The sequence below is a fragment of the Onychomys torridus genome, chromosome 15 (assembly GCF_903995425.1).
Source record: "Onychomys torridus chromosome 15, mOncTor1.1, whole genome shotgun sequence".
Lineage (NCBI taxonomy): Eukaryota > Metazoa > Chordata > Mammalia > Rodentia > Cricetidae > Onychomys > Onychomys torridus.
Genome location: NC_050457.1, coordinates 22,582,924 through 22,606,891, shown reverse-complemented (window position 1 = coordinate 22,606,891; position 23,968 = coordinate 22,582,924). Strand labels below are relative to the sequence as shown.

The window sequence follows — 23,968 nt, the reverse complement described above, 5'->3', positions numbered from 1 at the left end:
ACTTGTTTGAACTGTGTGACCGGACGTGAACTTATTGATTAAATTCTGTTTACAGTACAGCTCAGTTTCACTTCAGACACTTGGCATCTCGCACTGTATTGGTTTGTGTTGTGCTTGGTAGCTATTTGTGGGGTTGTGTCATATGAAGTGCCCCTTTAGAAATAAGATGTCACCCTCCATGCGTGTTTACTAGGTGGGGTTTATCCTCCACTGACTCTTCCCTGTTAACACTGTCGCCAGGTGAGCGGAGTGCTTATCTATATCCCTCACTCTGTCTTTGTTCTGCACATCCTTGACTGGCCTGGAGCTCCTGTTTAGACCAGGCTGGCTAGAACTCAAAGAGATCTACCTGCCTCTGCCTCCTGAGTGGGACTAAAGGTGTGCACCACCACACCTGGCCAGTTTAATTAACAATCTTAATTAAATTTTTTATTAATTTTTTATTTACTTTATGTATGTGTATATTTAGACTTGCTGCATTTGGTTCCCTTTCTACCAGTAATTTTTGGGTAAATGAACTTGTCTATTATGTATTTTAGTTGTTTCAAAAATCATCTTTATAAATATTTGTGTTATCTTTATGTAATATACTTATGACATCTTACATAGTTTTAACTAGTTCTGTATTTTTATTTATTTTAATTATTTTTTTTTTTCAAGACAAGGTTTCTCTTGTGTAGCTTTGGAGCCTTTCCTGGAACTCACTCTGTAGCCCAGGCTGTCCTCGATCTGTCTGCCTCTGCCTCCCAAGTGCTGGGATTAAAGGCGTGTGCCACCACTACCCAGATAGTTCTGTACTCTTAAAAATGCCCCACCAGTTGGGTGGTGGTGCTACACACCTTTAATCCCAGCACTTGGAAGGCAGAGACAGGCAGGTCTCTGAGTTTGAGGCCAGCCTGCGTAGGCAGACTTCTCTTTGCCGCCTGCCAGTTCCCAAATAATGGAAACAGACACTTAATATTAATTGTAAATTCTTGGCTGATAGCTCAGACTTATTACACATTAGCTATTGCAACCTAAATGACCCATTTCTATTAATCTACATTCTGCCACAAGGTGTTACTTCTCTTGCATCGATGAGATGCTGGTCAGCTTCTTTATAAACCAGTCACACTGGCATCTGTTCACACAGTGTAAAGGACTATTCCACAAGCCTGTCCACAGAGTGAGTTCCAGGACAGAGAAACCTTGTCTCAAAAAACCAGCAACAACAACAAAACAAAACTAGCCTCGCCCATCCTGCCTCTAAAACTGTTGAAAAATACAATGAAGCATGGACTATAGTTTTGCATCTGAATCTCAGCATCATCTATCTCTTGCATTTCTTTCTAAATTATTTTATCATATTTATATGATGTTTATATGTCAATTGTGTTCACATTTTTCTTGATGTTATAAAAGTGATAGTGTGCTAAGTGTTGTCCCTGGTGACTTTAGTTTTGTATTGCTAAGATTTACCCATATTGTATCACTGTAGCTCAGTTTTGACTACTGTATTAATATCACCTTGTATAACAGTTACACAGTTCATGTCATACATGTCCATGGCCTTTGGTGGCTTTTGGTTTCACTGCTGTGATAGTAAACAGTGCTCTTTGGACGCTGAGTTTTTCTGAAGAGGTACATCAACATACACATTTAGTAGGAAGATAAAAGATTCTGTGGATACACACTGGGCATTTTGTATTGTCACACTTCGCTGCCTCCCTGTAGTCAGATTTTGAACCACCAGCTCAAAGAAACAACAACACGGAAGCTTATTAATTATGAAAGCTTGGCTGATAGCTTAGGCTTGTTTCTAGCTACCTCCTGTAACTTAAATTACCCCATTTCTATTCATCTACGTTGCCACATGATTTGTGGCTTTTACCTCTCCTCCTCCGTTTCTTGCTCCCTCCATCCAGCTGGAGACTCTGTCTTCTTCCCAGAGCTCTCTGTCCGGAAGTCCCTACTATATACCCCCTGTCTAACTATTGGTCAAACAGCTTTGTATTAATCCAGTCACAGTGACACATCTTCACAGTGTAAAGGAATATTCCACAGCACCTCCTTTGTATCTGCCCTTCCACTTCCATAGCTCCTTATGCTTCAGTGTGCTACAGTGTGTATGTAATTTAACATCTAGGTTCTGCATATGAGACAGTGTGTAGTGTCTTTCTGAATAAGGCTTATTTCTCCTTATCACATCTCCAGTTCTCCATCTCCACATGTGCCATCCGCTCATTCATTATAGCTCTGTGAATGGATGATATTCCATTTTGTAATGGACCACATTTTCTTTATCTGCCCATCTGCAGATGAACATTGAGGCTGGTTCCTTGGTGTTGTAATTATTGCATCATTGAACATGGATATGAAAGTATCTGACTTAAAATCTTTGGGGTGTGTGTGTACCCAGGAATGGTACAGCTAGACTATATGATAGTTTTATTTTTAATTTTTTGAGGAAACTGTACTGATTTCCATAGTTGCTGTTCCCATCATCAGCAAAAGCAGTTCCTCTTTCTCAGTATCCTTGCCTGCGTTTGCTGTGTCTTTTTTTTTTTAAATAGCCATTCCAGTGGGTGTAAGATGAAATCTCAGTGGACTTAATTTACATTTCGATAAGTAATCCCTAAAGATGTGGAATACTTTCAGATACTGATCATTTTATATTTCTCTGAGAACCGTCTATTCAGTTCATTTTCCCATTTAGTGATGGTTTGGTGGTTGTTGTTGTTATTTAGTTTTGTGAGTTCTTCATAGATTCTGCACACTGACCTTTGTGTAGCTGTCAGAGGTTTTCTCTTCCTCTCTCTGCTGTGTTCCTCCAGCAGTTTCAGTTTTCAGTTTTACGTTAAGGACTTTGATCCTTTTTTTAGCCAAAATGTAAGGTGTGGGTCTATCTAGTTGGTTGTTAGTGTGCAGATACCCAGTTTACAGTGTGTGTTTTGAGACCTTGGGTAGCCATAGACAAGCGAGTTTATTTCCAGGCCCTGTGTTGTATTCTGTGGGTGTTTGTGTTACTATGATTGTGTTGTAAGTGAGATGGAATGCTGTGGTGCCACCAGCACGCTGTGTTGGGGGTTGTGTGACTGTCCGTTGTCCTGTGGTTCCATGAGTCTGAATTGTTAGTAAGGGGTGGCTTTCCTGAGAACTTGCCCTGCTGCTTCCTTGTTTTGTACCAACACGTGGGCCTGCATGTGTTGTGTGAACAAGTTATTGGTGTTAATGCGAGCATTATAAGTGGCTTTTCTGTTTGGATGTCTGTTTCCAGGTTTGAGGGGTTTTTCCCACTATGATTTTATTGACCGGGTTTTAGCCTGTGAATTTTTCGGTTTGATTTCTTGGTCGTATTTTGTTTGGGATTCTTAAACATGGTGGTCATGCTTAGTTTTTTTGCTTGTTTGTTTGTTTGTTTTGTTTTGTTTTGTTTTCCTTTGAAAAAAAACTTTTCTGTTTGAGTGTAGTGTTTCCTTGACCATATCTTTTTCTTTTCTTGTTTTAAGTAAGACTTATTTTTATTTTATGTGCCTGAGTGTTTTGCCTGCATGTATGTCTGTGTACCGTATGCATGCAGTGCCTGTGGAGACCAGAAGGTGTTGGCTCCCTGGAACTGGAGTCATACACAGCTGGGAAGAACTCTGGGTCTCTCTGGGAGAGCAGCCAGTGTTCCTGGCCACTCCATGACCCTTGTCTTACATATCTGATAATTCTTTCTTCTGCTTTGTTGATTCTTTTGGTGATACTTCCTGCTTTTCTTTTTAATTTAGTTTATATGAATTTTTCAGTTCTGACATTGCTATTTCTTTTTTCAAAATCTCAGTTGACTTACTGAATTTCTCTTTGATTTTGCTGGTTTTGCTATATGGCTGAGATTTGCTTACTTCCTCCTCTGTTGCTGGCTTTTCTCTAGATGCTGGTTTGATCTCTTCCTTAATTCCACCTGTGTGTTTAGACCCTTGTTGAGGAAAGCTTGCATGGAGCCTTGTGGTACCATGAAAGCTAGTCCTTAAGAAGATGGTATTTGGATCAGTGCCAGCTCAGGGACCTCTGGACCCTGTGTCTGAAATGCATAATGTTTTCAGCAACAGGGACTTACTTTCTGCTGTGGGAGCCACCCAAGGGCACTAGCACTAGCCTGTGATGTGTCACTTGACCTTCCTCTTTCCTTTTCTGAGTTATCTCCCTCTCCCTCTTGGTCCCAGCAACAGTCCCTTTCTGCTTCCCTGGTTTCTGCAGGAACTTTAGGATATGTACTCACATCTGAAGATTGAGAGCTAGGAACCTCTGATGAGCGAGAACATGTCACATTTTTCTTTCTAGGTCTGGGTTACCTTACTCAATATGATGATATTGTAATCTTTCCAACAGTTCCGCTCCTGGGGACTAAGTGTTCAAATACCTGAGCCTAGGGGGCCATTCTCATTTAGTCCACCCCACTGACACATTCATTGAACCAATCTGTTCCCTTTCCCAGCACGGTGGCTCACACCTTTGATTTCCAAAGGCAAGTAGGTCTCAAAAAAAAAAAAAATAAGAGTTCCCACTTTGGTTTAAAAATGTCACTTGTCCAATGTGAATTCCATGTATCTGTAGAAGGTAGCTTATAAAAGACGGTCGGGAGTAAACTTTTCAACAAGGAAAGAGTTAGGCATTGGGAGCTCATAGGAATGAATGCAGGGGTTACTTTTAGCGGTGTAGCAGCTGCTGCTAAGAGCAGCGTGGTCCCAGCAAGCTAGCTGCCAGCTTGTGAATATGGTGACTGAAATAATGGAAACTTAATGGCAGAGTTCTAGGTGCTCAAAGATCGGATTAAAGAAAGACTAAATATTACTTGGACTAAACTATAGGGGCATTCCAGAATGGAACTTGGAATTGAAATATAGTTTACTTTGCTTCAGTTTGCTCTGTGCTTGCTAAATACTCGGATGCTTCTAAAGCAAGCTCGTGTACTTTTCCTTCAGTTTAAAAGTATTGTGTTCTGTGGAAGGGAAACTGCACTGTAAAAAGAAGAGAAAAAAAGGTATTATTTGGATAAGCACAGTATATATATACTGTGAAGCAGAACAGTTGAGTGAAAGTGTGGAGCTGTGTGCCGGGAGTGTTGTGCCATCACTGAGTGCTGCTGTGGCTCTTCAGCTTTGGTTTGTACTTACTGTGTCGCTGACATTCTCTGTTGATGCTGTAGTATCTCTCTCTAGAGATGCACGTCACAGCTCTGACGGCAGGAGCCCTGTTAACTGTACACTTGCTTTCTAGGTCGCATGCTGTTGCCTGTGTCAATCAGTTCATCATCAGTCGGACTCAGGCACTTATGCTGCACATTGATTCCTTCATTGAGGTAAGGGTCATCACTGCCCACGTAAGGACTGCCCTGGTGCTGTGGGTTCATTACATAGCTAGTAATTTACATCATAAAAGTAGTTATTATTGCTGCTGGTGTTAAAATTGGACACAGTGTGCTGAGTTTTTCCTAGCTGAAAATAAAAGCACTCTTTGTGTGATAGAACATTGGAGTGGTGCTGCTCTGCTACTCATGTCATTAGCTTGACTACAAAGAATCCTTCCTCTATGTACCATTCAAATTGTATGTGCAAATTGTTTTCCCCAGCTTGTGAGTAATATTTGAAGCAAGTAAACACAAAACAGTAAGACTGGATGAAGTTAACAACCCAGACGGTACAGGCTAGAAGAACAGCTGCGTAATGGTTGACCTGGTTGCAGCCTGCACATTGCACAGTTGGAGTCTTAAGTGGCCAGACCATTTAGGCTGCCTTTCTGTTTTTACATTGACTTCCCTTATAAGTGTAGAGGTGGCAAGAGGACTGTTAATATTAACTCTTAAATACCAAGTACCATCTTCGTGGGATAAATGCAGAGAGAATAAGATCGTAATATCTGGCCATGATCCATAAACCATACAATTCCTTTTCAGAACCTCTTGCCTAATAACAGCAACTATAAAAACTGAAATTGCAAGAAGGGGGGGGGGGTCGTTTTATTTTTAATAGCTTCTTTCCAGTTGTGGCATGAAGTAGGGGACAGCCTGGAGATGTAACTGAATGTGAAGGCAGAACAGCTTCCTTGCTTTTTCTTCTCAATCCTACATGCAGTTCCTACAAATAACAACTTTTTCTTTTTCTGTTTGTTTTTATTTTTTAATGCTGTGTGTGTGTCTAGTACCTAGGATGACCTTGAACTCCTGATCATCCTACCTCTATCTCAAATGATGGGGTTGCAGGCCACCCAGACGGCACTAGCTTCAAGTTGGCAACAGTGAAAACTAGTTGATATAGTCAGAAAGTGCCAATGTGCACCTGAGATTCTGTGCAAGCCAGTTTCAGACCCTTCTCTGGCTGATTGGATATCTTCTCACACACACACACACACACACACACACACACAACCTTCTAGAAGAATTTGTGAGAAAAAAAAACCATAAGATTGGTTACCGAGTTGGTAGTTGACTTTTGAACAGCAGCAGCAGTTTAGGGCTAGATTTTTTTAACCTGCTCTCTCTGCTTCTCCATGTGAGGGCAGACGCCTGTGCCCCGATGATACAGTTTGTTTGATTGGTTTGGTTACTTCTTTGAGACAGGGTCTCACTTTATAGCCTAGACTGGCCTGGAACTCACTGTGTAACCATGGCTGACCTTGAATCTCTTGCCTTAGTTTTGGTGCTAGGATTGCACACCCAGAAATCCATTCTTCAAACTTTAAAAGATTTTTTTCCCTTTAAAGTATGTACAACTGGGGCTGGAGAAATTGCTCAGTGGTTGAGAGCACTGGATGCTCTGCCAAAGACCCAGGTTCAATTCCTAGCACCCACATAACAGCTCACAATTGTCTGTAACTCAATTCCAGAGGACCCAACAGACACACATGCAGGTAAAAGACCAGTGCGCATAAAATAAAAATAAATCATTTAAAACTATTATGGACAGCTGAGAAGATGGCTCAGTCTATGAAGCGTTCACTATGCAAGCATGAGGACTTGAGTTCAGATCCCCAGCACTCACATAAAAAGCCAGGCATGGCATTGCATGTCTGTAACCCCAGGACTGAGTGGGTTAAAAACGGGGAGATTCTTTAAGCTTGATGTCCAGCCATTGTCTAGAAGAATCGGTGAGGCTTCCAGTTCAGTAAGTGATCTTACCTAATTTTTGAAAAATAATAGCATAGAGATTGGCTGTGGGATATCTTTGGCCTCCACATCCACACTTCTGTACACAAATGTACTCCATCGGCTCACATGAATATACACTGCACACAAAAGCCATAACTTAGTGTAGTCTTTCATTAACAATGGCATTTTAGGCCTGGAGAGATGGCTCAGTGGTTAAGAGCATGTACCACACTCATCTAGAGGACCTGAATTCAATTCCCAGTACCCATATCAGGTGGTTCACAACCACCCATAACTCCAGCTCCAAGGGATAACACCCTCTTGATGTCTGTGGGCACCTGTACTTACGTCCAACCCCCTCCTCATATTCACATAATTAAAAGAAATAATGTTTTAAATGGCTTTTTAGCATGGTGTTATGGTGCACACCTTTAATCCCAGCCTTTGAGAGACAGGCAGGTGGATCTCTGAGAGTTCCAGGACAGCGTCCTCTACATAGGGAGTTCCAGGATAGCCAGCAATATACAGAGAGATTCTGTCTCAGAAAAGCAAAAAGGAAAATAGATTTTTGGGACTGGAAAGATGGTTCAGAGGTTAAGAACACTGACTACTCTTCCAGAGGTTCTGAGTTCAATTGCCAACAACCACATGGTAGCTCACAACCATCAGTAATGAGATCTGGCTCCCTCTTCTGGCCTGCAGGTGTACATGCAGACAGAACACTGTATACACACAATCAATAAATCTTTAAAAAAAAATAGATTTTTGTTTTTGTTTGTTTGTTTTTGTTTTGTTTTGCCAGAGCTGAGGACTGAACCAAGGGCCTTGCGCTTGCTAGGCAAGAGCTCTACCACTGGGCTAAATCCTCAACCCCTGTTTTTGTTTTTAATCTTTATATCACAATCATGACAGTTTATTTTTTGTCTGTTTTATCACCAATTGTTTGTGAGGCAATTCTGGGATTCAGAGGATGTTTGTTTGGTTTGGTATTTTGAACAAATCTTAGGTATCCTAATCTGGCCTTCAGCTGTCAAGTGCTATACATCAAGCAAGCTTTAATTCAGTCTTTTTGTACTCTGTTACCTTAGCGTTTCTATTAAGTAATAAACCTTTTTGAAACATTGGACATTTTAAGTTGGGGTGAAAATGTGCTGCTTCTCCAACAGAACCTTTTTGCACTGGCTGGTGATGAGGAAGCAGAGGTGAGGAAAAATGTGTGCCGGGCGCTTGTGATGCTTCTTGAAGTCCGGATGGATCGGCTGCTTCCTCATATGCATAACATAGTCGAGGTAACACTTGGCACAAAATGTATAATGTAAAGATAGAGTTTTCTAGTTTAGATAACACCTTTCAGGGGAGGGCCATAAAACAGATGTGGTTTTTAAATTGTAAATCCTCTTGGTGATTTGTCTTTTGTGAGATTTAAGATGTTATGGGAGGAGTTTTTTACACACAGAGATAGGTTTTAATCATCGTATCTAGGAAGTTCTCATTAAACATGGTATAGATCAGGTAATGGGTGTTTGGGGAATATTAGGTGACATATTCGTGAATTGTTGGAGAATAGAACTAAAAATTTGCGTTTGTCTTCACATTAGCAACAGGATTCGTCTGCTTCAGGCTGTGGTCAGTACTGCCAATCAAGCTGTCCCCTCTGGTTTCATATTGCTGGGTGTAGTCAGAGTCATTTATTATGTGGCTTTCCAGGAGCTTTAAGCGTATGAAGTCCATTGTCCAGAGCTTCACGTCTGCCTCCAGTATTCTCTGTGTGGTGAGAGTTACAGTGTGTTAGACTCTGGAGAGACGGCACAGTAGTTCAGCGTGCTTGTTGCTCTGGAAGAGGCTGAGCTTCCATGAACCCTGGCTCTTGGAGGCTCCCAGCTGCTTGTAATTCCGGGTCAAAGAGATCCACCCCCTCTTCTGGCTTCAGTGGGTCCTTTGTACACAAGGTGCACACAGAAATACAAATATTAAGATGTGTTAGAAAAAATGCTGGCATCCACAGTGTGTAGCATCTTCTGTTGTCAGAAGTATAAGAAGTGGTGTCTTGAGTCTGTTTTGTCTATGAAGTCAGCTATGATTGGTTGAAAGGTTAGAGTTTGAAGTTGTTCAGAATGTTTAAAATTTTATCACTTGGTGTAGGTCACAGGTGGGGAGCCTAATTTATAATGTTATATAGTATTTTATTCAGAGTACTAGTATTTGACATATAGCAGAGTAGAACAGGTCTGTGACAGTTGCTGTATTTGGCCATGCAATGTGTTTTAGTCCAGAAGAGAGAGTGTGTTAGAAATTTGTCAATTGATTATGATTCCAGTCCCAGGTATACTGGGAAATCCCATGAGTGAATTCAAGTTGGTGTGTTCAGAGCACATGATAAAAACACCTTGCTGAAACTACAAATTGTAGTTAAGGAATGTTAGAGCTAGGTGTGGTGATGCTCCTCACTTAGGAGACAGAAGGAGGATCCTAAGTGTGAGTCCGTATGGGTTACGTGGTGAGCTCCGGGCCAGCCTAGGATCCATGCTGATCCTCCCTGTCTCCAGAAGACAGAAACAAGGTGGAAAGAAATAAAACTTTTTTTCCCAAATTAAAGAAGATTGACTTATATCACTTTGCATATAGAGAAAAGTATCTACAAGAGACAACTTGCTATTTTAAAATTCATTTTAAGGAAGACATACAGAATTATTTGAGAGAGGGGTCGGGTGGGTGGGGAGGAGATTGAGATTGGAAACCATGATTACAGAACGTAGGATCGGGACTAAATTACTGTGTACTATCCAGGATAAACTGATGAGTAGTATGGATTCCCTTCACAGTACATGCTGCAAAGGACTCAAGACCAAGATGAGAACGTGGCTTTGGAGGCCTGTGAATTCTGGCTGACGTTGGCTGAACAGCCAATATGCAAAGATGTACTTGTAAGGCATCTGCCTAAGTAAGTGTCCCACTCACAAGTGCTGCTTATCCTCAGCACACTCCTACTGGCCGTGGAGGGAGCTTCTGAAGAACTCGATTTTATTATTGACATGAATAGATTTTCAAGATTCCCTTTTCTTAAACTACATGAAAATAGTTTATTTGTGTGTTGAAGGTGGATGCCCAGCTGCCAGAACAGGCATGTGGAGGTCAAAGGATAAACCCGACCTAGACAGAGAAGCATAATTGCAGTATTTTGTCACTGTTATATTGGTCTCTTATTTTGGAACTTGAGCGTGAAGGTTTGACTGACCAATATCTCTTAAACCTGTCCCATTCATACTCCTTAAGTTAATAGGAGCAGCAACGTATCACTGGATATGCTCAAAGACTATATTGCCACTGTTATCATTGGTTTAATTAGTGTACATAAGGTTGTTTAGACAACTTTAAATTCTGTGGATCTTTAGATCTTTGTTTCCTTAATTTTCTCTAGGTTGATTCCTGTGTTGGTGAATGGCATGAAGTACTCAGATATAGATATCATCCTGCTTAAGGTAAGGAAACCATTCTCTGATTAGGGAAGATAACATCTGTATTGGTGATAAAGCTTTGAATGTGATCACTAGGACATTTATTTAAGATAGAGCCTGTGGGGCCGGAGAGATGGCTCAGAGGTTAAAAGCACTTACTACTACTCTACCAGAAGTCCTGAGTTCAATTCCCAACAACCACACGGTGGCTCACAACCATCTGTTAATGAGATCTGGTGCCCTCTTCTGGCCTGCAATACACACACACACACACACACACACACACACACACACACACACTAAATAAATCCTAAAGGGAAAAAAAAAAAGCTGGACCCTATGTAAAGACTTCCTGTTACCTGTAATAGGCTACAGATGTTCAAAGTAGAACAAGCATGATCAATTTCCCTGTAGTATGTCATACCTTAATTGGTGGTGACATTGGGGGGTTTTCCTTAATTTACCTTTGACCAAAGCTATTTGGGATTTATTTTACTTTTAGTTTGTAATTTATTTTGTTTGTTAAGACCATCTTACTCTCTGGGTTTATTTTAAATATGCCGATCTGAGCTTGATTTGGCTTATTCTTACTGCACCAACTGGTAGTGGAAAGGGCCTATAACCTAGCACGTGTCATCCGCTATTGCCCTTTTCACAGGGGCCTGTTTACTGTGGAGAGAGGAGTTTTCTCTCAGGAAGCACACTCCAGAACCCTGTGCATGACCTGTGTGGTGTTCCGCTTCCTTTAGTTATGTGGGCATGAATGGCTTCTAATGAAATAGCCACTGAAGGCTCCTGTTTCCATAACAACAGGGTGATGTGGAAGAAGATGAAACCATTCCTGACAGTGAGCAGGACATAAGGCCACGCTTCCATCGCTCCAGGACAGTGGCTCAGCAGCATGAAGAGGATGGAATTGAAGAGGAAGATGACGACGATGATGAAATTGACGACGATGATACAATTTCTGACTGGAATCTGAGTAAGTCGGATGGGTAAAGAAAGCACAGCTGCTCACTTGGATAAACTGTTGTTGGTGTGAGATCCAGTTCTTGGGAAGCTTGATGTCAGCCTGAACCTTGTCAAGAAACGCATAGTAATATAGTGAGTTGGAGTTGTAAATCTGTCTGGTCATCGTGTTCATTAATGTGGATATTCTTGTTACCCCTGTCCCCACTAGCCATCAGTCTTTGTCTGTCTAAGGATTTGCTACTCATAATGGCTCTTCCTGACCTGCTTTGACTTGGCCGCCATGTTATAGCATGTGCCCATAGTTTTTCCTGTACCACATGTTTTCCCTTTCATCGGTTGGTGGGTATTATTTGTGTGCAGGTGTTTGTGTGGTTGTGGTTTCAGATCTGTTGGCCATGCTTTGTTGGAGCATGATGCTCTAACTAGCAGCATGTTTGACCTGGTGGCTGCACGTTTTTTCCTCTGTCCTCAGTGGTACCAGCATCTGTTTCTCATTCATATATCTCTTATTCTGTTGCCAGTCTAGTGAATGTGGCTAGGAATCTTTGATTATTTCCCTTAGAGCATGCTCTGGAGTTTAATAATCATCATATTCAACTTGTTTGTTGCAAGAGTTCCCCTCCCATTCAGAGTCTCACTATGTAGCCCTGGAGCTTGCTGAATAGACCAGACCGACCTCAAAATTTCATCACTCCATCTGCCTCTGCTTCCTGAATATGAAGATTACAGTCATGCACCATTACTATGTCCTGTACATCATTACATTCCTTAGAAAGCTTTTCCTGGGTTTCCAACAAGGTTTTTTTTTTTTTTTTAAGCATTTTTAAAAAATTGATTTATTATGTATACAGTGCACATATCCCTGCAGGCCAGAAGAGGGCACCAGATCTCATTACAGATGGTTGTGAGCCACCGTGTGGTTGCTGGGAATTGAACTCAGCACCTTTGGAAGAGCAAGCAGTGCTTTTAATCTCTGAGCCAGCTCTCCAACCCCCAACAAGTTTTTATATGTTTGATATGATTGTCATTAAGATAGGGATCCTCTCAGTTTTATCATATTCAAAACTTAGAATTGGGGGTGGGGGTTGTTTTGTTTTGTTTTGTTTTCCTTTTCTTCGAGACAGGGTTTCCCTGTGTAGCTTTGCGCCTTTCCTGGAACTCAGTTGTTAGCCCAGGCTGGCCTTGAACTCACAGAGATCCGCTTGGCTCTGCCTCCCGAGTGCTGGGATTAAAAGCCTGGTGATATCAAAGGCGTGCGCCACCACCGCCCAGCCTAGAATTGTACTTTAAAGTCCATTGTTTTTTGGGGTTTTTTTTCCCCCTTTTTATCCATCACCTATGGAACTGGCATTCTGACCTATCTTCTTTTTCATTTTAAGTTTTTATTATTGTTGGCTTGGCTGTTCTCCCTTGTTCTGTCTTTATATCAAGTGACTGGTTTTCTGATGTCATGAAGTAATTGGATATAGTCAAGGAAGGCTGCATGTCGCTACCCTGACTTTAGGATACCACTGTGCCGTTTATTTCTTTGCTACAAAGACGCCCTTAGCACCACAGTGTGATTCCTATGTAGCAAGACCTCAGGACCTCAGCACGAGGCTCTCCTGTTTTGTTTTTGCTTGCTAGCTGGTTTTTAACCTCTGCCCTAGTTCAGGGTTTCCCACCCTTGACATGATTGACATTTGGGTTCACATAATCTCATTCTTGTGAGGATTGTCTTACACATTATAATATGCTGATGATGTGCATACAAATTATGCCCATTAGCAGTGTCTCCATACTTTGTTAGATGCCCCTTGCCACAGAAACACCCTGGTAAGGACCTTCCCCTCATTTTGCAAGTGTTGGGACTTCTAATAACTTATGATTGTCTTGCAATCTCTGTCATCCTGGAGCACTTGGTTGCTATTCTGCATGTCTAATTTGCCATGCACTATGCCAAAGGCTTTGCATGCATCTCGCATTTCGCCATTCCAACAGCCTTGGTAGGAAGAGGATTGATAGGTTGGCATAGATAGATGGTGGGGCAGCAGGTTTCGTTCAACAAGTGTTCACATCCATTTGCCTTTACCCCGCCATGTGGAAAATCCTATGAGCCTTTTAGGGCTAAAGCCAGATTCCCAAAATGGACACCAGCTTGTGTGTACTGGCTGTTCTTCGGCGTAGCTTCAGCACAGAAATTTTCTTTTGCTGTTTGCCACTGTGCTATCCAGTTGTACAAATCGACCGTGTGGATGATAACTAAGACCTTTTTTAATAGATGAAGTATGTCTTGTGGGCAACATAACAGCTTTTATTGTTGTACAAAATTTTGCTATTGACTGAAGTTTGTAATCAAGTATTTACTATCTCTAGTTTACATTGGAAAAAAGTATATATCTTTGTTATTTTAATTTGATTATCTTGTTAATGAAATCTTAGTTGGTTTATAGTTCCATAGTTATATAAATAATTTTTCTAAAATATTTTATGTGGTAATGACTTTTGTTCCAATTTATGTGGCTAACTTCCAAATAAATGATATACTTACTGAGCCCAGTGGTGGTGGTATATTCTTTTAATCCTATTACTTGGGAGGCCAAGTCTGTAAGTTTGAGGCCAGCCTCAGCCTGATCAGCAGAGTGAGTTCCAGGATAGCCAGGGCTATACAGAAAAACCCTATCCTGAAAATTAAGAAATTTGACTTGATTCTAAATTATCTACTATTAGAAGTGTTAAATAGAGGGCTAGAGAGATGGCTCAGAGGTTCTGAGTTCAATTCCCAGCAACCACATGGTGGCTCATAACCATCTATAAAGAGATTTGATGCCCTCTTCTGGCATGCAAGCATGCATGTAGAAAGAACACTATACATAATAAGTAAATAAATCAGAAAGAAAGGAAGGAAGGAAGAAAAGAAAGAAATGTTAAATAGAACTAAGCTGGTATTTTGTTGTTTTGTTTTTGAGATGGGGGTCTCATGTAGCCTTCTCTGGCCTGGAACTCAGTGTCAAGCAGGCTAGCCTCTGGGAGATGTGCCACTGTAGGCCTGGCCCTGAGTAGAATGCTGTTTTAAGTGTGACTTTATTTTTGTCTGTTTGCCACAGACCTTTTACAATAACCATGGCATTCTGGAAGCATTGGATTAAGTAGAACATTAGATTTTTTCACAAAGATAGAAGAATTTGGAATCAAGTACAGAACAAATTTGGTATCTTAATCAATTTGCTAACTCTGTCACAAATGTATTTCCTTAGGAAAATGTTCTGCCGCTGCTCTAGATGTTCTCGCAAATGTTTATCGCGATGAGCTCTTGCCACACATTTTACCGCTTCTGAAAGAATTGCTTTTCCATCACGAGTGGGTTGTTAAGGAATCAGGCATCTTGGTTTTAGGAGCAATTGCTGAAGGTAAGTCCAGTTAAGTTACACAGTTCTTAATAGATACTAATAAAGATAGGATATTTAAGGAATTGCTAGCTTAGTAAGCGGAAACTTCACTCTGAATTCACATACTACATGGCTCTGCTTTGCAAGACTATTATGTGGTAGACAAGCCTATGTTCCATACTGACCATAAAAGAGATGATTGAATTCAGAAGCCACCTTAAGTAAGTCCCTGCTAGGTACCACTTTATTCTTACTAACAATGGCAGGCTCACTTCGAATCCCAGCCATATGCTCTACAGATGTTTTTGTTACAGTAAAGAAAACTAAAGGTAGAAATCTGATGTCTGAGGCCTGTTGCTTGGGAAATAGCTTTATTCCCCAGGTAAATCTAGGAAACTTGGTAAAATAAGTGTCATTACCCTCTAGAAAGGATTGTTCTTTTGTCCTGTCTTAGCTGTAAATATCTATCCCAAAACATTTTATAGGTATCTTTGAAAACCAGTATTTTCAGGACAAATTTTATAATAAAATGTAATTTTAACCTTGTATAAGATACCTAGGAACAATTAACTCTGGTTATCTTAAATAATTCAGTATCAACTTTTTTGTTTGTAGCACTGAAAATTACTGAATTTTTCTTTATGGATGCTTGTGTCCTTTCTATATACAGTTGAGTTTAGCACTTTTAAAGATTGCTCTTCTCTCCTAGGTTGCATGCAAGGCATGATTCCATACCTGCCCGAGCTCATTCCTCACCTTATTCAGTGCCTCTCTGATAAAAAGGCTCTTGTGCGTTCCATCACCTGCTGGACTCTTAGCCGCTATGCACACTGGGTAGTCAGCCAGCCACCAGATACGTACCTGAAGCCATTAATGACAGAATTGCTGAAGCGTATCCTGGATAGCAACAAGAGAGTACAAGAAGCCGCTTGCAGGTCCGACAAATTCATAACACGGTGTTGATTGTGAAAGTGAGCCTGGTCTTGAACCAATAGTAGAATATTGACATCCAACCATCAATGGAGTGTTTATAACACACAATGTTGCAGTTGTTTTCCTGGGTTCATTTTTAATAGGACTGATATGTAGCTCAGGGGATTTTTCACATTATCATATTTTACAATTTTTTTTGGGGGGGGGGGCTAGGAAATATTTTTACTCATGGTTTTGTTAGACAAAATATGACGATTAGCTAGACACAAGCCTTAATCTGTCAACTGAAGTGTTTGTGGATTCTCAAAGGAATAACAACAGTCTAGATAAATCTTCAGTCTACAGATGCCCTGCCATAACTTGACAGTGTCCTGCATGCAGACTTGGTATGTCCACAGTGACATGTGCTTGGTGACCTGTACCAGTAGCTGTTCTGTTGGATTCAGGGCATTCTTCTCACATCAAAACTGTTCGCTTTCATTTCTACTGGTTTCTGTTTCCTGGAGCAAGGGTGCCTACCATTAAATTTTTAACTCTAAATTCCTTTTTATCACTGATCCTTATGTAGATTTAGGGATCAAACCTCAGATACATATGCCAGGCAAGCTCTTGGCCATTTGCCTACCATGTCAGCTTATCAATAAGTGTTCTGTATGTGTATGTTCATGTGTTTGAGACAGCATCTTTCATTAGCCTAGGACTGGCCTACTAGGCTCTGCTGGCTTACCAAGTGCCTTCCCAGCTCTGGAATACAAGCATACACTTGGTTTGGTTTGGTTTGGTTTGGTTTTTTTAAATCTGTGTTCTGGATTGCTGCATTCCCAGCACTCTAACGATTTGAATAGTAAGCACCAAATAAACTTGTTGAATGGATAAATACAAGGACCAGAAGTCTTAATCGTTTTAGATATCACATTGTAGCATATTAAGAAAGGAGGAGCCAGGCAGTGGTGGTGCACTTTGATCTCAGAGGCAAGCCTGATCTACAGAGTGAACTCCAGGACGGCAAAGGCTGTTACACACAGAAACCCTGTATCAAAGAGGGCGAGCTGGAGATAAGGCTCAGCACTTAAGAACCCTTAAGGTTCAGTTCCCAGCAGCACATGACAGTTCACCGTCATAGTTATAACTCCATTTCAGGGGATTAGGTACTTAATGTGATCTTCAAGGACTCCTTCATGCGTGTGGAGCACATACAGACCCAGGCATATACACATAAAAGAATATATGAGAGAAATGAAAAATATTAAAACCAAAGTAAGCATGTAGAGTGAGGCAAGGAGACACAGGTGGTGTAATGTATAATCTTGTATGAACAGAAGACTTCATTTTCTGTCTCTCTTTCATTGTAGTGCCTTCGCAACGTTGGAAGAGGAGGCGTGCACAGAGCTTGTCCCCTACCTTGCTTACATACTCGATACCCTTGTCTTCGCCTTCAGTAAATACCAGCATAAGAACCTGCTCATTCTGTACGATGCCATAGGGACACTAGCAGATTCAGTGGGACATCATTTAAACAAGCCAGTAAGATCTGAGGATGACTGCTGTGGGGATATTACAATAAGCTGCGATAAATACATAGCGTGTATTTCAAAGTGAAAAGACAGAGAAGTGGGAACAGTTAGGTTTTGCTCCTTTGAGAAGCTCTTAGGAAAGAGGGAGCAATGGAAACAAGCTGATGGTTAGTGTAGACAGTAGCAATAGCATCCTGTCTGGGGGAAAGGGGGGAAAAAGGCTTCGTATTCTGGGTTTCTGCATTTACTTAGTGCCACTTAAGTCCTACTTAGCGCTGGCTTCCAAGCTGCTGCATCTAGACATGGTACTTTCTTTCCAGAGTACACCAGGCATTAGGAGTCTACTGTATAAGACTGAGGATGGGAATGGTAGACTGAAATGCTGAAGCAGTACAGAATGTCTTGTCTGTCTCAGTGTAGAATAGGAGGTGAGGGTTTAAAGATAATGCTTAAAGACTTAAGGTGGCTCAGTGCCCCTGCTGACAGCGACTTGATAAGATAGGTGTTCACTGTAGGCAGAGCCTTAACTCACCCGTGTTTTTAAGTTACCCTTTGGTGTTGGGTGGTCTGCTTAGTTGGGATAGGTTGTGTTTTACAGCTGGTACCTCTTGTGTGACTATTGTGAGCACACTGTAAAACAACAGTGTTTTGGGTAACTGTTGCCTTGCTTGCTGACTTTGACCTTGATATCCTCCCTATGCTAATTCCCTGCTAGATTCCACCCTCCTGAATGCTTAAGGGAAGTTCCTTGTTTGTGTATCCTGCATATTAGGCGTTAACAGTTTAGATGCAAGATTGTAAAACATCAGAAGCAAACTTCTGCCCTCTGAGGGTCTCCCATTGTGCTGTAAGCCTGTATTTAAGACTTCCCTACTTCAATAAATGTCATTCGGCATTCTAAATAAATAAGTAAATAATAAAAATTAAAAAATTAATTTTCAAAAACCAAAAAAAAAAAGTTTGGCACAATTGCTCTAAATGGGCCCTAATTTTCATGAACTCAAAATGAACAAAGTTGTTGACAGAGGACAGTGAAGTTCTGTGTTTTTCATTGTGTAAACAGGAATATATCCAGATGCTGATGCCTCCTCTGATCCAGAAATGGAACATGTTAAAGGATGAAGACAAAGATCTCTTCCCTTTACTTGAGGTATGCTGAGCTGATGATGTCCCATTATTCCAACAGAGTAATTCCATCACAGACATGTTCTGAACCAAAATGTGTATGTGTGTGATAGAAATGTCAATCATTTCTCAGAACAGTTTCCTTTGAAATGCTGAATAGGCACATAACTTGTGTATTGCAGAATTTTAAAATGTATTCTTTGACAATTTCATACATGTATAGAATGTATCTTGGTCGTATTTTACCCAAATTTCCTCTCCCACTCCTAAAACTGCATCCCTGTGCTTCCCTCCCACTTAAATGGCCTTTGTTTTGTTTTAAGATGAGGTCTCACTGTTTAGCCCTGGCTGTCCTGAAACTCATTATATATACCAAGCTGGCCTTGAACTCATGGAGATCCCCCTGCTTCTGTCTCCCAGGTGCTGGAATTAAAAGAGTACATCACCATACCTGGTTTTGTGTTTGTTTTCTTTTTAAATAACCTATTTAGTCCAATTAATATTGTCTGTATGTATGCCTGTGAGCATGGGGCCATCTACCAGAGCAGCCTGCCAGCAGGTATACCCCTAAAGAGAAATTACTATTCTGTAGTTCAGCAGCCATCAGTGACCAACCAGTAGCTGCTCAATTAGGGGTGGCCTTCATGAGCCCCTCTCCCATCTGTTCTGGAATATTGACCAGCCTGATCTTGCGGCACTGTGAGGTGAGTGCAGTGGCCTTGTCATATCCAGAAGACAGCATTTCATAGCACTCCTCTGCACCCTCCAGCTCTGTATTCTTTTTAACCCCTCCTCCATGATGTTGTTCTCTGAACTTGGGGAAGGGGGTATATAGATGTCTCATTTAGGGCTGAACATTCAAAAGTCAGTTATTCTCAGCCCTTGACTGCTTCCCAGTGCAAAAAAACAACAGTAGTTTCACTTCAGGGGTCTTTGACCATCTTAACCATGAACTTTTGACCAGCTATACAGTGTTAACTATAAATATTCTCCTGTGGAACAAGGCTTTGATTAAATGACAAAGTGGTTGGTTGTTCCATGATAGTCATGCCACTGCTGTACCATAGGCACAGTAGTCTGCCTGGCATACTCACTTCCTTACACTCCAAAATCTGTTCCCATGCTCAAGGTGTATGTCGTGTTTGTGTATAACTTATACATACCCTATACATCCCCTGTATACATCTCATCTAGACTGCTTATAATACCTGATGTACTATAAGGTTAATTGTTTTCTGACTGGCTGACAAATTGACAACAAATGAGGTTTGAAAGGATAAACCTGCTGTGATAGCATCATAGATCAAGTGCATAAATGACAGGCTCTTTAAAATCGGGAAACTTAGATGTGTACCTGATTCTTTCTAGTGCCTCTCATCTGTCGCCACAGCCTTGCAGTCTGGCTTCCTTCCATATTGTGAGCCTGTGTATCAGCGTTGTGTGAACCTAGTGCAGAAGACGCTAGCACAAGCCATGGTATGTATATACATACATTTTAATACCTTTGTCATAATTTTAGGGATATGTATAGTAGGTACCCACTCTTTCAGTGTGCAACAACAAAGACAATGTGTTTAATTTCAGCTAAACAATGCTCAACCAGAGCAGTATGAAGCTCCAGATAAAGATTTTATGATTGTGGCTCTCGACTTACTCAGTGGCCTGGCTGAAGGGCTGGGAGGCAACATTGAGCAGCTGGTAGCCCGAAGTAACATCCTGACACTAATGTATCAGTGCATGCAGGTAAGATTTGGAAGAGTGAATGAGTTGGAGCCTGCTTCTCTGTGTTACAAGAAGTTAATTTCTTCTTATTTCTCATAGGATAAAATGCCCGAAGTTCGGCAGAGTTCTTTCGCCTTACTAGGTGATCTGACTAAAGCTTGCTTTCAGCATGTTAAGCCTTGTATAGGTAGGAATGTTTTCTGCTTTGGGTGTGTGGGTTATCATATCTGTCCTAATTGTTGTATTTTTATTAAAAACAAATTTCACCAGACTCCAATTTAACAATCTAATTTGACAGAAATACCCCCACTTAACCCCCCCCCCCCTTTTTCTGTCTCATTGTGTAGCTTTGACTGGCCTAGAACTTAGATCCACCTGCCTCCCAGTGCTAGGATTAAAGGTGTGTGCCACTGCACACAGTAGGAATATGCTTTTGAATCAACTATTTCTGGACTTTAAGTAATGTCAACTATAGTATGTTAAGTCATTATGGTTTTAGTTTAATACTCTTATATATAAATGTATTTTTTGTTTTGTTTTTCTAGCTAGGCTTTCTCTGTGTAACAGCTCTAGCTGTTCTGAACTCTCTCTATAGGCCAGGCTGGCCTCAAACTCAGAGATCTGCCGCCTTCTGATCTTCCTCCTGAGTGCTAGATTAAATGTATGCAGCACGACTTCCCAGCTTCTAAATTATAGAACTTTTTTTTAGGGTTTATTTATTAATTGTGTACATTGTTCTACCTGCATGTGTCCCTGCAGGCCAGAAGAGGGCGCCAGATCTCATCACAGGTGGTTGTGAGCCACCATGTGGGTGCTGGGAATTAAACTCAGGACTTCTGGAAGAGCAGTCAGTGCTCTTAACCTCTGAGCTATCTCTCCAGCCCATATAAAACATTCTTATGAGAAGCTGCTCATGCAAATGTGTAACAAAGCTCTGTTGTCAATACATGTTAAACCATGTGTTCCTGTCCATAGACAAAAAGAGCATGGGTATTTTTAAATTCAGTATTTCAGAGCTTACCTCCAAAATCTCTTTCTTGTCATTGTTTTTCATTGTTAAAAAGGTCCAGGGTTTTGTCTTGAACTTACTGACATTTTTAGTGTACTGACGGAACCCCTGGTGTTATTTAATAAGCACACCACTCCTCACTATTTGTGATAAATTAGCAGTTAGGTCGAGAAGCTATGCTTCCGTTCACTTCCAGGGTTTGGAGTGCAGGTTTGTGGGTTCTTTGTTTTAGAGATGGGTTTGTGTGGGTTTTTTTGTTTTGTTTTGTTTTGTTTGTTTGTTTTTTAAGATTATTTGTGTTATGTTCATGTGTATGCCATTATGCATTAAGTGCACTATGTACATACACATCCAGGGAGGTCAGAGGACATCGGGATCTCCTGTAGCTCTGGAAGAGTAACAATTGCTCTAAAGCGCTTAGCAGTCTCTGTGTCCCCAGTTTTGTACACTTTTTCAGAAGGTGCCTGCAAACTGGTTGTCCCTCTTTTTGATGATGCTGCCAACTATGATGGTTTCTAAGTAGACAGTGGTTCTCACCCTGGGTCAGTTTTGCTGTTTGGGAATGTTAGCAGTATCTAAGGACAGTATTTAGCACAGATTAGTATTCCTGATATCCATGTGTATAGACACACACATTCAGGCAAAACACTCCTACACGTGTAAGATAAAAATAAATGTAGTGGGGAGCTGCTATCTGAAGTATACTTAAGCCTCATATAAAAATTCAGTAGCCAGATATTATCTATGTAAAAAAATTACTTTTTTAAAAAATTGCATATTTTTATCAAAATATCTTATCAATTTTTACAGAATTGAAACTATAACATTTGTTTTATGATGAAACATAAATTTTTGCCTGGATTTTAGTTTCTATTTAAAAGTAAGAAGTCTGGTGGGGCTGGAGAGATGGCTCAGAACTTAAGAGCACTGACTGCTTGCTGTGCTCTTCCAGAGGTCCTGAGTTCAATTCAGCACCCACATAGTGGCTTACAGTTGTCTATAATGAGATCTGGTGCCCTCTTCTGGCATGCAGGCATCCATGCAAGCAGAACACTGTATACATATTTAATTAATTAGTGGGTTTTTTGTTTTTTTTTTTAAGTTAAAAGTCTGCTGTTGACAAATTTACTACATAGCCTTATTTTATTACTTTGTCGTTCCTTTTGTTTTTCCTAGCTGATTTCATGCCAATATTGGGAACAAATCTAAATCCAGAGTTTATTTCAGTCTGCAACAATGCCACCTGGGCAATTGGGGAAATATCAATTCAAATGGGTAAGGTCATTTTACCTCTGAGCTATATGCATTTGTAGGGGCCTTGATCATTTTCATCACTGCTCTGTTTTGGTTTGTTTTTAATTTTTGAAGATTCTGAGAGAGTGGAGGGAGGGAGGAAGACAAACTTGTGTCATAGTTAGGAAGGAAAAAAGTGTTTTGTGATGCTGTCTTAACATTCTCTTTTTGTTCTCTCTTTCTGTGGTATGACCTAGGTATAGAGATGCAGCCTTATATTCCTATGGTGTTACACCAGCTTGTAGAAATCATTAACAGACCCAACACACCAAAGACGCTGTTAGAGAACACAGGTACCATATGACTGAAATGTTGTGGTGAAGAGAGAATGATTTGCTTCTTAAGTTTAAATCGAGATGTGCAGAGATAACCAAAGCAAAGCTAGCTTTGACAATCCAGCCACTTAGTATTGTCATGTGTTTGAGTTCTTGAGAACAGTGTCTTAGTTTAGCTGTGTTCAATAGCCAGTTTATAGGGACATTGGAAAAACATTTTTCTACGTATTCTCTCTCAAATTCACTAACCTCTAATGTATTCTTGCTATTAATAAGCTAATTGTTGGGTCGTATGATTTTTTTATTTTAAATTCAGAAAGTTACTGAGAAAAGTAATGACTTTATATATTTACATATGGCCAAAAATAGTTTCATTCAGCAACTAATTGGCTCAAAATGTCATATGTATTTTGTATTTATCCTAAAATCTTGTTAAATCAGGAACTTAAGCAGTTCCTGGTGGGGTTTTTCTTTGAGAGACTGTTTCCCTTCTGCATTATGTAAAGCATGTTGGTGTTAAAGAATGCCTTCCATACAATAGCACACAGAGGGTGAGTATGGCTCTGCCTTCCACCCTCTCTGACAGTTGCTAAGGGATATTTAAGTTTGGTTCTTTGTTCAGGCACATCTCTTTCTGTATAGATTGAGGTAATAATAATTCTAGTAGTTTCTTCATAGTCGAAGTGAGTCCTACCACTATAACTGGATAAAGTTTAAAATAAGGTTTTCCAAATATGAAAGTTTTCAGAGACATTTTAATTTGGTATTTTTAAATTATACAGTTTTACCCTCATGAACTGAAGTTTATAATGTTTATTGGTATGGAAGGAAATCTTTTAATTATGGAACAGTTATCTGGCTGATTGGCTGTATGGGTACTGTTTACTTCAAAGTAAATTAGATTTTCTTGTTGAAAAGTGTAACAGTCTATGTATAGAAATGGTTTCAAAATGTTGGCAGACTTTTCTATCTTCTTAGAATGCAGTACCTATACATGACATTCAGAGTGGAAACACTTGGCTATTATCTTGTTACAGTGCAGCACCTGTACATGACATTCAGAATGGAAACACTTGGCTATTATAAGGATATTGTTGAACCTAAAGAGAAAGTCCTATTTATCTTTAAATGTGAATGCATAACTGCAAATAAATGTTGAGTGTAATGTATACTGAAGTTTCTTGTGGGATATCA

The 23,968-nt window shown here is 40.4% G+C and overlaps 1 protein-coding gene across 4 annotated transcripts in view; it reads left to right on the top strand.

The window, feature by feature from the left end:
* Tnpo1 (transportin 1) overlaps nucleotides 1–23,968 on the top strand; it is an 82,920-nt gene that overhangs the window by 46,105 nt on the left and 12,847 nt on the right. For all 4 annotated transcript variants that reach the window (XM_036206823.1, XM_036206824.1, XM_036206826.1 and 1 more), the window contains exons 7-20: nucleotides 5,242–5,323; nucleotides 8,275–8,397; nucleotides 9,931–10,049; nucleotides 10,527–10,587; nucleotides 11,377–11,545; nucleotides 14,772–14,924; nucleotides 15,613–15,838; nucleotides 17,189–17,360; nucleotides 18,414–18,500; nucleotides 19,844–19,951; nucleotides 20,060–20,218; nucleotides 20,297–20,384; nucleotides 22,383–22,481; nucleotides 22,697–22,792. In XM_036206823.1, coding sequence (XP_036062716.1) covers nucleotides 5,242–5,323; nucleotides 8,275–8,397; nucleotides 9,931–10,049; nucleotides 10,527–10,587; nucleotides 11,377–11,545; nucleotides 14,772–14,924; nucleotides 15,613–15,838; nucleotides 17,189–17,360; nucleotides 18,414–18,500; nucleotides 19,844–19,951; nucleotides 20,060–20,218; nucleotides 20,297–20,384; nucleotides 22,383–22,481; nucleotides 22,697–22,792 — 1,742 coding nt within the window. The remainder of the gene's footprint in view (nucleotides 1–5,241; nucleotides 5,324–8,274; nucleotides 8,398–9,930; nucleotides 10,050–10,526; nucleotides 10,588–11,376; nucleotides 11,546–14,771; nucleotides 14,925–15,612; nucleotides 15,839–17,188; nucleotides 17,361–18,413; nucleotides 18,501–19,843; nucleotides 19,952–20,059; nucleotides 20,219–20,296; nucleotides 20,385–22,382; nucleotides 22,482–22,696; nucleotides 22,793–23,968) is intronic.